Source organism: Pseudoliparis swirei, chromosome 23, assembly GCF_029220125.1.
Source record: "Pseudoliparis swirei isolate HS2019 ecotype Mariana Trench chromosome 23, NWPU_hadal_v1, whole genome shotgun sequence".
Classification (NCBI taxonomy): domain Eukaryota; kingdom Metazoa; phylum Chordata; class Actinopteri; order Perciformes; family Liparidae; genus Pseudoliparis; species Pseudoliparis swirei.
The window spans coordinates 16,811,499-16,824,969 of record NC_079410.1 but is presented as its reverse complement, the minus strand read 5'-3'; the positions used below and the strand labels follow the sequence as shown (position 1 = coordinate 16,824,969).

General features: G+C 48.6%; 1 protein-coding gene across 3 annotated transcripts; it reads left to right on the top strand.

Annotated features, from left to right (window-relative positions):
• The first annotated feature begins 3,407 nt into the window (after nucleotides 1-3,407).
• Nucleotides 3,408-11,936, top strand: LOC130189031 (nuclear factor interleukin-3-regulated protein-like). 3 transcript variants are annotated; one of them, XM_056407643.1, is made up of 2 exons: nucleotides 3,408-3,620; nucleotides 7,674-11,936. In XM_056407643.1, exon 2 carries the CDS (start codon nucleotides 8,181-8,183, stop codon nucleotides 9,930-9,932), a length of 1,752 nt encoding a protein of 583 aa, XP_056263618.1. In that variant the 5' UTR covers nucleotides 3,408-3,620; nucleotides 7,674-8,180; the 3' UTR covers nucleotides 9,933-11,936. The 3 variants fall into 3 exon arrangements, with proteins under 3 accessions (XP_056263618.1, XP_056263620.1, XP_056263619.1); XM_056407645.1 differs by lacking the exon at nucleotides 3,408-3,620 and adding an exon at nucleotides 3,870-3,911; XM_056407644.1 differs by lacking the exon at nucleotides 3,408-3,620 and adding an exon at nucleotides 3,944-4,483.
• The last annotated feature ends 1,535 nt before the right edge of the window (nucleotides 11,937-13,471 follow it).

The window sequence follows — 13,471 nt, the reverse complement described above, 5'->3', positions numbered from 1 at the left end:
GCTCTCTCTCTCTCTCGCTCTCTTGTTGCGTAACATCAGGGCTTACTGTGATCTCATGGCGGAGCTCCATGTGGGCCGTTAAAAAAAAGATGTTCCAATGAGCTCATGGCTGCAGTGTGTGTGTGTGTGTGTGTGTGTGTGTGTGTGTGTGTGTGTGTGTGTGTGTGTGTGTGTGTGTGTGGTTTCCTCCTGAAGGCCGTGTGGGGTCACGAATTTAAACTCATATCTCAATGTAGAGTTTTATTCAAGGTTTCAGATACTTTACATTTGTACTTTACCCGTTTCTATCTGCACAAGATGTGAAACCTTTACTCCTCGTGTTTCACCTCCTGACACCTCCATGTTGTCCATGTTGTCCATGTTGTTCATGTTGTCCATGTTGTCCATGTTGTTCATGTTGTCCATGTTGTTCATGTTGTCCATGTTGTTCATGTTGTCCATGTTGTCCATGTTGTCCATGTTGTTCATGTTGTCCATGTTGTTCATGTTGTACATGTAGTTCATGTTGTCCATGTTGTCCATGTTGTTCATGTTGTCCATGTTGTTCATGTTGTCCATGTTGTCCATGTTGTTCATGTTGTTCATGTTGTCCATGTTGTTCATGTTGTTCATGTTGTCCATGTTGTCCATGTTGTTCATGTTGTCCATGTTGTTCATGTTGTCCATGTTGTCCATGTTGTCCATGTTGTTCATGTTGTCCGTGTTGTCCGTGTTGTCCGTGTTGTCCGTGTTGTCCGTGTTGTCCGTGTTGTCCGTGTTGTCCGTGTTGTCCGTGTTGTCCGTGTTGTTCGTGTTGTCCGTGTTGTCCATGTTGTTCATGTTGTCCATGTTGTCCATGTTGTCCATGTTGTCCATGTTGTTCATGTTGTCCATGTTGTTCATGTTGTTCATGTTGTCCATGTTGTTCATGTTGTTCATGTTGTCCATGTTGTTCATGTTGTCCATGTTGTCCATGTTGTTCATGTTGTTCATGTTGTCCATGTTGTCCATGTTGTCCATGTTGTTCATGTTGTTCATGTTGTTCATGTTGTCCATGTTGTTCATGTTGTCCATGTTGTTCATGTTGTCCATGTTGTCCATGTTGTTCATGTTGTTCATGTTGTCCATGTTGTCCATGTTGTCCATGTTGTTCATGTTGTTCATGTTGTTCATGTTGTCCATGTTGTCCATGTTGTCCATGTTGTCCATGTTGTTCATGTTGTTCATGTTGTCCATGTTGTCCATGTTGTCCATGTTGTCCATGTTGTCCATGTTGTTCATGTTGTCCATGTTGTTCATGTTGTTCATGTTGTCCATGTTGTTCATGTTGTCCATGTTGTTCATGTTGTTCATGTTGTCCATGTTGTCCATGTTGTTCATGTTGTCCATCAAACACACAGGGAGCCGTCATCTCCTCTCAAGTCACTTCATCAGTGACGTGCGGTGAGCTTCATGGTTGGTGAGGCACTGACTCCTTTAGTGTCAGATTTACAAATATATGAACCCAAAAGGGGTTTATTCAATTGGCTACTGGTTATTTCATGTCTCATCAGCATTCTTCACACAACACACGCGCACACGGTACATATTACAGATACGTAAAGGTAAACAAAAGTTTGAAGCAGACCTTTTAGCTCCGGCGTTGGTCCACCTGTGTTAATCACGTCCACTTTTGACTGAAAGTCCAGTTTTGATACATGTTTAAGCTTAGATATATAATCCTCTTCCATGTTGGCAGTCTGGCAGCAAAATACAAAAACAAACGGACTTGACTCGCCTGGCGCCTCTGCATAGAAGAAGCAGCAACAAGTACCCGTTGGCTCACTAGCGCCCCCTGCAGGGCGGCAGAGTATTATCACCTCACCCTGCGCCTTTTCACTGCGGTTTAGTTTCCCATCAGCAAAACTAAATATGTCACTTACAAACATTAAACTGTAATGGTTAAAGACCTTAGCCAGACTGTGGAATATCAGGGCAAATAAACATATCTGCAAACATTATATTGGCGACATGCAGAGATACGGCAACCCGCACGGGCCAATTGCATGTCTCAACCCAGCTTGTGATGGATTGCGCAATCAGAGGTCGAGGCTCGACTCGTCGCCTCAACTCTCGTTTCATCCTGTTTGAACAGGAAATAGGCAAATTCAGCGATTTTGACTATAAAATGTTCGAAATTAGTCATACATAAAGATCGGTGGACAAATACTAATATAAATTTGATGTTAAAATTATTTTATTTGTATTTATCTTTTAAAACTTTTTTTACTCATGATGACAGGTGAGGCTCTGCCTCACCGGCCTCCCCTGACCGCACGTCCCTGCACGTCAGTCTTCTTTTATTTAAACCCAGAACTATTCACGGAGCTTGGAATGAGAACCAGAGCCAGGACTGAGAACCAGAGCCAGGACTGAGAACCAGGAATAAGAACCAGGAATAAGAAACAGAACCAGGAATGAAAACCAGGACTGAGAACCAGAACCAGGACTGAGAACCAGAACCAGGAATAAGAACCAGAACCAGAAATGAGAAACAGCACCAGGACCAGGAATAAGGACCAGGACTGAGAACCCGGACCAGGACGCAGGTCGGACTCTGCTGCAGCACAAGATGTTTGAAGGAGCTAAATTCATTCAATCTGGAGGTTAATCAATAAAATGAATTCCATTTGACATCCAGAGTTATATAAACTCAACTGAAGACACCATCTCCTAAACTAACCCTTTACCTGTGTAACAGAGTGCAGTAGAAGTAACGTGGCGTTCAAGTGCTAATTGGATACAGTTTACTTCCGGCTCGCCTCGAAATGACCGTTTGCCATTTAGGGGAGTGGCCAGCGGCTGTTGGAGCGCACGTGAAAAGGTGGATGCAAAACGCTTCCGGTTCTCAGAAAGTCTCTTGAGACAAAGTCTGGTCTCGGCTCAAGAGACGAGAATATGTCCCCAACACCAGCTGTGAGAAACAGGGTCATTCTCATATTCCTGAGCTCACCGCGCGTGTGTGTGTGTGTGTTTCCGCTGCCTTTTTCTTCTTCATCTTGTTGGGTGTTGTATAGTAACCTTATTATAGGTATCATATGAGTTTATGACTGAGTCTGGCTTTGAGCCAAGTCCCCCCCCCCCCCCCCCCCGCGCAACAGGATTTGAAGGGAGGGGCCAGAGCCCAGAGAAAAAACAAAAAACGTGACTAGGCACTCAAAGCGTCCTGTTATGCAACAACTGACCTACTAACATACATTCAGAGACTCTGAGGGAGAAGGAGAGAGAGAGATAGGGGAGGGAGAGAGAGAGAGATACAGGAGGAGGGGGAAATAGAGAGAGAGAGAGAGAGAGAGAGAGAGAGAAAGAGATAGGGGAGGAAGAGGGAGAGAGATACAGGAGGAGGGAGAGAGAGAGAGAGAGAGAGAGAGAGAGAGAGAGAGAGAGAGAGAGAGAGAGAGAACCTGGAGCCAACAAGACATGAGGTGCGCAGTGCAAACAGCGCCACTGTGTTCACGCGCTCTGCATCTTTACCTGCGCGAGACGGAGAGCTGCGGACTGAGTGCGAGCTGCGGACCGGAGCCGATGAAAAGCGGATTGTGTGGACTGGAAGTCGGTGTCCTCTGTGGATTCGGTCCCTTGTTGAAGAGATAACATAAAGGGTAAGTGGTTGTTTTAATTAATGTCGGCATCATGACGTTCGGTCCGTGCCGCTCTCCGGTCGCGGTGCCCGTTCTTCGCACCACGAGCGTTTGTTTTGGGTGCCTGGGTGCATTTTCTCAAAGTCAAGGCGAGGTTGTAACCCCCCCCCCCCCCCCCCCCCCACACACACACACACACACACACACCCTCTGAAGACTGCGTGAGGGTCTCTGTGGGAGGGGGGGTGTGGGGTGGCTAAAGGTCTCGGGATTCCTTCAGGGATACGAAAACAAAATATGTGGAAATGTGCGGTGAGTTTTGGCGGATGTGGATTTTTGTTGTTTAAGTGGCGGTAACGAGGCCGGGTCAACCCATCCGCGCGGTGGGGTTTCTGGTGCATTTAAACATATACTCGCAGGTCGTTGTGGTGCATTTAAGGGAGTTTGTTTTTAGTCCATCCCAGATTCTGTTTTGGAATACGCGTTATAGATATCAGGTAATTATTGTTATTCATAATTTTGTTTTCTTCTAGAATATCACGAGTGAGTCACGTTCAGGGTCAGGTTTATATTTTGGATTCATTTTTATTTTAATACCCACTTTCTTTTTGGGAGAGGACGCGCTCTCCGGTCACGTGGAGCAGCTCTTTGTAAAGGTTAACGCGGCGCGCGGCTCTCCGGGTTTAACCCGTCAGAGTCGCTGTTTGCAGTCTGGAGGAAGGAGCCGCACCGGATCCGTCCTGGAGACACATGTGGACATTTTAATTTTTTTTTCTTCTTCACTTCTTTGGCTTTTTTTATTTACGACCTCGGCTCGGACTTGACGGCAGCCAAAAATAGAAAGAGAGAAACAGGAAATAAAAGGAGGATAACGGTGTTGCCAGGTGAGGCGTGGAGCAGAACATCTGGATCAAATGCGGATCCGATATGTTTCTGTTTATTCCTCACCTAACAGCTTTATATTTATAAAAAGGTGTTGTTGTTTTTTTGACGGCGTGCTGGACGAAAATGTGTAGATTTTGTTTAATTCCGCAGCACAGATGGATTCGTGTCGCCTCGGATGACTGAGAATCCGATTAAATATGCATGAATACGATCTGTCAGCCGGGGCAACAAAGGAGGCATGCGGGGGGTAACATGCTCCTCACAATATGTCGTGAATGATATGTGTTGTTGTTGTTTACCGGCGGAATTAAACCACATAGTGGCCTTCTGCTGAACTTGGACCCGTATTTTAAACTCAGTTTGTGGACGTCGTCCTATAACTTATCACTGAGGTGATGAACTACATATAGGAATTATGATTTTTTTTTTTTAAAGGCAAACTAGTGTTTTATGGGATGTTTTCCGTTTTATTTTGAATAAGAAAACAATAATGTTTTTTTCTCACACTGGCTTTGTGGTTAATGCACTGCACGTGGTCCCCCCCCCCACACACACACACACACACACACACACACACACACACATCTCTTGCAGCGCGGTCTTTTCTTCATCATTTAATATAACTAGGCTATTACACTCAGATAATTATCACATCGCAGCAGCGTCAGAACTTAAAGACAAAGATTTTGAGTGTTTTGTAAAAAGAAATCCCGTTTCAAGTGTCCAGGACTTTTTTTTACGCATTGCAAAGTGTGCGCGTGTGCGCTTGTGCGCGCGTGCCGCATCGGTCGCAGGGTGCACCGAATGGCTTTATGCGGGTTGCATAATACACGAATTAAATAATTAAAAGAGATCAAAGTGCGCGGCAGATTATGCAATCGGCTCACAAATTATAATCACATACTATATATATATATATATATATATATATATATTATAGTCTGTGTATGTGAGTGGCCGCTACACATTGGCAGACGCGTGCACAGTAAGAATGTAGGTCACCAAAATAAACCCTCCTCCGCCATAACAAAGAAAAAGGCAGACGTGCAGCAAGAGGACTTATACTACTTTATTAAATGAAAGGAGTCTAACACACCCTTTACAATAACGTACAGCCTATTGCATCACCAGAGCTTGGGCAACACGCGGTGATCCCACAGAACCTGTGAGGGAGTGTCTCTCCATGCCGTCCCACTTTGTGGCCCTCCTGACTCAGACCCCCCCCAAAGCCTTTTATTTCAGACCTTCCATTTCCTGAAACGCTCCGACACAAACAGGTGCAGTGGGGGGTTGAACTCAGCCCTCGTGTCAGAGCTCATCGCCACATTGAGGCTCTTGCTGCCCTGCAGGGCTTTTTTTTCTTTCTCATTCCACAAGTGCCACAGAGAATTCTGCGGCACAGGGGGGGGAGGGGGGGGGCATTAACAGAGCCCGCCACCATGACTCCATTAAAACCCCCTTGTTCATTGGTGTGCCAGGCTCATCCTGACTGTGTCACGCCATGGCCACGTGCTTGGTGGCGTCGACCGAGTCTCCTTTTTTTGCCCCACCCCTCACCCGAGAGAGTCCGATATGATTGGCTGCCCTTTTTGTTCTCCCCTCTTTTTGTTGCTATGGGTGACACATCCCTTCTATTGATGCAATACCAACATTGTCTCAATTGCCTCTTGTTTCTCCCCCCCCCCCCCCCCCCCATCCAGCAACAGTATCATCCATTCTTCCATTCTCCATCCCTCTCTTTGTTTTAACTCTCTCTCATTGGTTCTCGGGTCTTTGTCTCTGCTTCACGTGTTCTCACCTCCGTCTGTAGGACGATGCTCCAATGCTCTCATTCTCAGCAACCTCTTTGTTTCTTTTATCGTCTCCTTTAATAATATGTTTGCTCTTCTTTCCTTTCTTTTTTTATCCCTCCCTCGTCTCTCGCCCGGCCTCACCTCTCCGCAATTTGGCTGAGACTCATATAATCCAGACAGACTTGTGTCCTCAGTTTCTGGGTCAGTGGGACACTCGCTGAGAAATAAGTCTCATTCCGTCTCTTTCGGGCTCAGGAGGATATCCTCGAACCCCAAAAAATCCCTTTCAGATTAATAGGGGCTGCATTAAAGAGGTGAAATACAGTCTCTCTCCCCCCCCTGATTCCTATTCATTGCCAGGATACGCCTGATGTTACGTAATGGTGTCAGATCCTGGGAAGAGCAGAGTTTATAAGCAGCACAAACACCACCCCGGATTATGAGATTACAGATCCAGACGTCGTAAGAGCCCTTATGCAGGAGCGCAGCTGCTCGTACTGCGACTGGTAAACAAAACAAGATCTACTGGTATTACGGATGCATTCATATGTAAGAACACCGACCCGTCAGTCGAGTAAACGTTGAGTTAAAGTAGCTGCTGTTACGCCCTTATTACCACAGGGTAGTGGGAGTGTGTGGAGGGGGCACCTGTTCGGCTCGTCACCGTAGTTGCTAAGAGACTTCCGACTACCCTCGTGTTTTACCCTAAAACATGAATAAGCTGTGTTGTTCCTGCCTGTGTCTCGCCACAACTCCCCCCCCCCCCCCTTCCTTCCTTCCTTCCAGGAGGTCTTGACCTATATTTGTCGAGGGGGCGGAGGGAATGGGGGGGGGCCACCTTCCAGCGGCTTCTCCGGATCACTATCCCGGTCTCGGCCTCTTCATCCTTGACCTGCGCCGGCTCGCTGCCTTTGTCAGCCTTATCTGTTCACTCCGCTTCGATGACTTGGCATCGGAGTTGTTCTGGGCGGAAGAATGCTGCCACATTCCTCTGCAGACTAAAAACGCATCGGGTGGGGGAGGAGGGGCGCTTCTGCAGCGTTTGTGGATTTGGGGCGTGTCCGTGGAAACGGCAGAACCCTCGTGGTCATTGCAAAATGTTCTAAAACGTATATGCAATGCCCCTCGATGCGTCACAAAGGTCAACATCCACGGGCTAGAGTTCATCAGACATAGCAGATCAATAGCGGGGTCAAAGGTCAGACTGGGAGGTCCAGCGGCAATTCATTAGTTTAAAGCCAGACGTGTCCAAACAGCCCAGGAGGAGCTGTCGGGTGTGGGATGTGTCTTTGATGCAACAAAAACTGACGCAGAATAAATAATTCTCTGGCTGCTCTGTGAACGCCAGCGGTCCACATGGATTAACTTCCCCGTTTTTTTTTCTCCATCTCTGCAGCCTTTCATCTCGCAGTCGACTCAAGAGAGACAGACGGACGGAGCGAGAGCGAAGCTCCCCGAGAGACCGGCGCGCCGAGGTAGACGGGCCGACCTACATCCTGCTGCGTGCCTGGAGATCTGCGACGCTCCTCTGCCAGCTTAACGTCCACATCCAACGGCATAAAGGCGAGAGGGAGAAGAGGAAATTTGTGCTTTTCTAAGACCGATCTGATCCACTTAGGGCGTGTGACGAGTCTGGGCACTAAACCACAAAGCCCCTCGGAGTGAATAAATGAGAGTTACTTCTGAGCTCCAGCTGTTCTACATCTTTTTGGCTAATTTGGACACTTGAGTCCGCTCCTGTCAACAATTACACAAAAACTGCAATAAGCAGAAGAAGAACTTTGCGAGAGATCCTTTCGAGGTTGTTTTTGGCACCGCCTCCTCCTCTTCTTCCCTTGACCCAGTTCTTTCTTCAACAAACAACAAAAAGGAAACATTTCAAACTGGCTGCCGCGAGACAAAAATGGAAAACCTGACATCAGCTCTCAACACATTAGACAACAACTCAGGGGACAATAACTGCGGCGAGACCTTCAGCAGTTATGAAGAGTCTCTTCCTTCCGCCGAAGGGAGTCCGAATCGCCTGGGCCGCGCGGCCAAGGGCAAACCCAGCATGAGCTGCAGGCGGAAGCGCGAGTTCATTTCGGACGAGAAGAAGGACGCCTGCTACTGGGAGAAGCGCCGCAAGAACAACGAGGCCGCCAAGCGCTCCCGGGAGAAGCGGCGCCTCAACGACATGGTCTTGGAGAACCGCGTCATGGCGCTGAACGACGAGAACACGAGGCTCAAGACGGAGCTGCTCCAGCTGAAGCTGCGCTTCGGCCTCATAAGCACCGCCTCCTACATTGAAAAGAGCCAGCAGATGGGCGCCAGCAGCAACGCGGGAAACGGGGGCTCCTCCTCCTCGACCCAGTACTACTCCAGCGGCTACTCCAGCGGTTCTCAGGTGATGATGAACTCCGATTCCTCGGAAACCGAGCAGTCCGGACACGGCGAGGGCCACAGGCAGATGGTGAAATACTCCCCGCGCGGCTCCTTGTCGGACATGTCGGACGGCTCGTCCAGAGACAGCCCGGAGCCGCTTCCTTTCCAGATCAAACAGGAGGGCGACCGGCTGGAGATGGACATCGCCAGTGGCACCACCACACAGATCATGTTCAACATCCACCGCGGTCTGCCCGCGGCGCCCACTCACCAGCAGATCCAGCAGCATTCTCAGGAGCTGGAGGCCGCATATCACAGCCAACAACAGCAGCAGAACCATCAACAACAACAACAACAACAGCCCCACCAGGAGCCGGTGACCGCGAACAACGCCGTCAGCCAGCCCGCCCCCCACCCACCGGCTGCCCAGAGGAGCGTCATTCTGTACGGCTCCAGCAGCGCCTCCTACCCTGTGCACCAGGACATCGATGTGCCGGCGGCCCAGAAGCAGACCTGCGTCAGCCGGCTGCCTCCGCCCATCGCAGAGAGCTCCGCGGAGACACTGGCTGGAGTGATGGAGCAGCTGGAGAGGAAGACGTTAGACTCCCCTCCATATGAGCTCACGGACAGCCGCCATGAGGGGTACGGCGTTGGCCAACACCACCTGGAGCAGGAGCGGCACCAGCAGGGGAGAGATCCGTGTCCAGAGATCCTCCACCAACAAGTGGAGGGGGTCAACCGCTCCTACCTGTACCACGCTCATCAGCAGCCCCATCATCCATACCTCAGGGCCCAAGACGAGGAGCCGCCCGTGCTTACCTACGAGGGCGGCCACGGAGGGGAGGCTCCCTACCGGGGCCGACCAAACCCCTCGAGCAAGGACGCCTCATCCAGCGACGGACATCCCCGCAGCTCCGAAAAAGACGCGTCCACGGACGATGACGAGTCCCCTTCCTTATCGTGCTCAGATCTGGGCAGCTACCACGGCCAACATGTCGCCAGCCTCCACCATCCAGCCTCCTCGCGGGGCTGCTCTCAGGCCCAGGGGGAGGTGAAGGGCACGGCGTTGCCCCACAAACTCCGACTCAAACACCGGGCCATGAGCTCCGGACAGGAATCCCCGATGACCCCTCCGTCCGCCACGCCGCCCCCCCTGCCCCAGCACCCTTACTTGTCCCTCACGTCGCAGCTGAGCGTCGTGCGGGAGAGCCCGGCCGGCGGCTTCAAACCGGCGGCCTCGGCGGAGGGGGGCAGGACGGAGAGCGAGAAGAAGGAGACGGGTGGACGATGAAACAAGAGGCGAGATTAGGCGACATTCACTATGAGAAAAGACGATGTCTCCTCGAAGAACTACCCTGCCATCATGCCTTTGCCCTCTAATCAACCCCCCTCCTCAAGCCCTTGGGACCTCTCTACTTCCTTATCGCCCGACATCGCCAGAGAAAGGCCGGACATCTTCGAGGGCTGTATCATATTTGTATATACTGGACAGATTTGTCATTTCTTACATCCTCTTCATATTTACAGAAGCACTTTTTTTTACGTGACGAGAGGAGGAATGGAACTACCGGCTTCTTCTTTACATTTGGATCTCAAACAAGAATGTAGGACGAGGACAAGTTTCGAGCTTTTTCAGTGCTTTGAATTTGGTACATATCTGACTGTAGACAAACATACACACGTATGGCTTATCCGCCTTAATCTAATGCAAACGTACACTGGGGACTTTCCCTCGACCAAAGAAGCACCAACACGACAAACATCGAGTTCCATACCTCTTCCCAGACCCTACCTCTACCAACCCTTACGCTCCCCCAACCATCTCCATGATTTCACGAAAGATTCGCACTCACCCTTTATTTTGTAAGCACTTGGTTTGTATATTACTGTGATATATGTATCGACTATAAATATATATATTTTACAAAGAAATTTGAATACAAAATTCAACGAAAATGCGAACCACGCGCCCGCCAATGGTGAAAGGGTTTTTTGAAAGTGACCATCCTATTATGATTCACAATTACTGTACAGCCATGTCGTCCACTGTTTGCTACAGGACCCATTCGAATTAAGACAAAAACGCCTCTTGATTGTTAAGCTTCAGCATTAATCATTTGTTAATGCCCTGTTGACGCAGAAATGTCCGTCCGGCTTGGAGCGCCAACAGCACTGAATGGAGAACGCGTGGTTTCCTGAGGTGAAGGGCCTCATTGGGATGTTGGGATTACGTAACCTTTAACCAGCCTTTAAATCTTCGGTGGAATTCACCAGCTGCAGGGCTCCACGGCTTTTACTTTATTTGACCTTTATCGAAACATATCACTGTAGAAAAGCCCGCGGGAACGTAGACGGAGACTCTGTACAGACCTTTTTAGAGATACATCCGGCGGCCTTGAGCTTGAACTGTAATGGAGGTATGGGATACTTGGGGGAGGAGTTACGGTCCGATTCATTTAAACGTGAACGAGTTCCTCTTGTGTAACCCTGACCCTCAGGAGAGTTACTGCACGTTAATTGAAGGTTTTGGACCAAGGCCCAACAGGACCCTCGAGGTTTCCATTGGCTCCCCAGATAGACGAGTGAAACTAAAAGCTACTGCAAACCCCCAAATTCTTTAATCCCTGAATTTGTGCCAGCGTCCCCTTTTAAATTGCCCGGCAACAATCTGAGTGAATGAAAATGGCCTCCCATGTGTCCTGCATGCCTCCATTCATCATTTCAGGCGTCGTTCATCCCTCTCTCGTGGTAGCTCGTCCACCGCGTGGCGATGAATTGCTTCGCACTGGATTCTAGTTTAGCAAAAGTCTATGTACCACGTTTGGCTTTCTGGGGTATTTGTGTATAAATGTAAAGTCCCCCCCCGAACAACACTGTAATGTTTATTTCATTGGTTTTATATCCTCTTCTTTTATCGTCTAGGTGTCGTTCTGTTTCCTCTAGACTGTGTCTTTTCTCCTCTTGACTGTGATGACATGTATTTTGCCTCATCCTCCCCCCACCCCCACCCCACCACCTTTTTTCAGTGTATTAATCAGTAATGTTTGTGGTTTTGCTGATGGTTTTATGAAAAAGATGAGGAAAAAAGAAAAAGAGAGAAAAGCAGGCAGAGATGGTGTGGTGTTTAGATCTGGGCGGTGGTCGGTCTGGTTGGTCATCACCATTGCTTCTTTTTGACATAAATATGTATGTAAAGACACTAATGTTCATTGTGGAAGATGGGAGCATTTCAAGATTGACAAAAAGAAAATAATAATAAAGAGAGTGTTGGCCCTGTCGACATACCGTGAACACGTCCCGTTTCTCTCCGTTCTTCCAGTGGCGTTCGAACACCAGGACAGCGGGTAGGATGTGACGCACACGTACGGACACATTATCCACCGACTTTTACAGCCTAACGTTGAACTGAGCAGCTCTCTGCGCGCGAGCAGCGACTGTCAACACAGCCATCCCAGTCCGTGGGCGACGCTGGCAGCCCGACTCGTCATCGGGCTCCAAGATCTTTGTGCCAGAATCACCGGTTAGCTAATACGTTACTGATTAGTCACGGATCGACTTCAGCGTAATCACCATCAGTAACCAGAGAGGATACATGAGGGCATTAGAACCGTCCTTGGTTGTAATCTTAATTGTATAGTCCTTGAGTCTTTATTTTATGACGATATGTCTTCTGCGAGGCAAAACCTCCGAGGAAACCGTTTCCATTGTGCAGAGCTTATTGTTCCCCGTGGGGGAAACTCGCTTTTTTCCCCTTCTTCTCGGCATCATAGGCTAATCTGCAACGAGAGGAGCCTCGCAATGACACACTTTGCCCTGCGGGGACAGCAGACTCCCTGGTAAGCCCGTCTGACGTAACACTGGCCTACTTCTACTGACCCGACGAGCGGCGACCTACCAGCCGATGGGGCACTCGCGTTGGCCCAAACGCCAGCAGTGGGACACAAAGGATCACTTTTCTTCATGACAACTGTCCCCCCAACACCTCCCTCCAAAATCCAGAATATTCATAGCCGAGGAGCAGCACAAAAGTGGGTCTTGTTTCAAACTACACAGCCTATAGAGATCGAAGAGCGGGGGGGCAGTCAGGCCAAACATCACGATATACCTCTAGGCCGATATCGCGACTATATTGCGACTATATCGCGACTATATCGCGACTATATTGCGACGATATTGCGACTATATTGCGACTATATCGCGACTATATTGCGACTATATTGCGACTATAGCGCGACTATATTGCGACTATATTGCGACTATATTGCGACAATATTGCGACTATATCGGGACTATATTGCGACAATATTGCGACTATATCGCGACTATATCACGACTATATTGCGACAATATTGCGACTATATCGCGACTATATCGCGACTATATTGCGACTATATTGTGACAATATTGCGACTATATCGCGACTATATCGCGACTATATCGTGACTATATTGCGACTATATTGCGACTATATCGGGACTATATTGCGACTATATTGCTTTAAATGTGTCACTCTTTGTTTCATTGCAGCCATTTGCTAAAATAAAAAAAAATCTTTTTATTTCTCATTAATGTACACTCAGCACCCCATCTTGACAGAAAAAAACAGAAATGTAGAAATTTGTGCAAATTTAATAAAAAAGAAAAACTGAAATATCACATGGTCATAAGTGTTCAGACCCTGTGCTCGGTGTTGAGTAGAAGCCTTTTGAGCTCGTACAGCCAGGAGTCTTCTTGGGAATGATGCAACATGTTTTTCACACCTGGATTTTGGCCATTCTTCCTTGCAGATCCTCTCCAGTTCCGTCATAACGTATATAACGACTAAGTGGT

Bases quoted from the DNA above. Each gene is read 5' to 3' on its own strand.
- LOC130189031 (XM_056407643.1), top strand. From the start codon at position 8,181: ATGGAAAACCTGACATCAGCTCTCAACACATTAGACAACAACTCAGGG.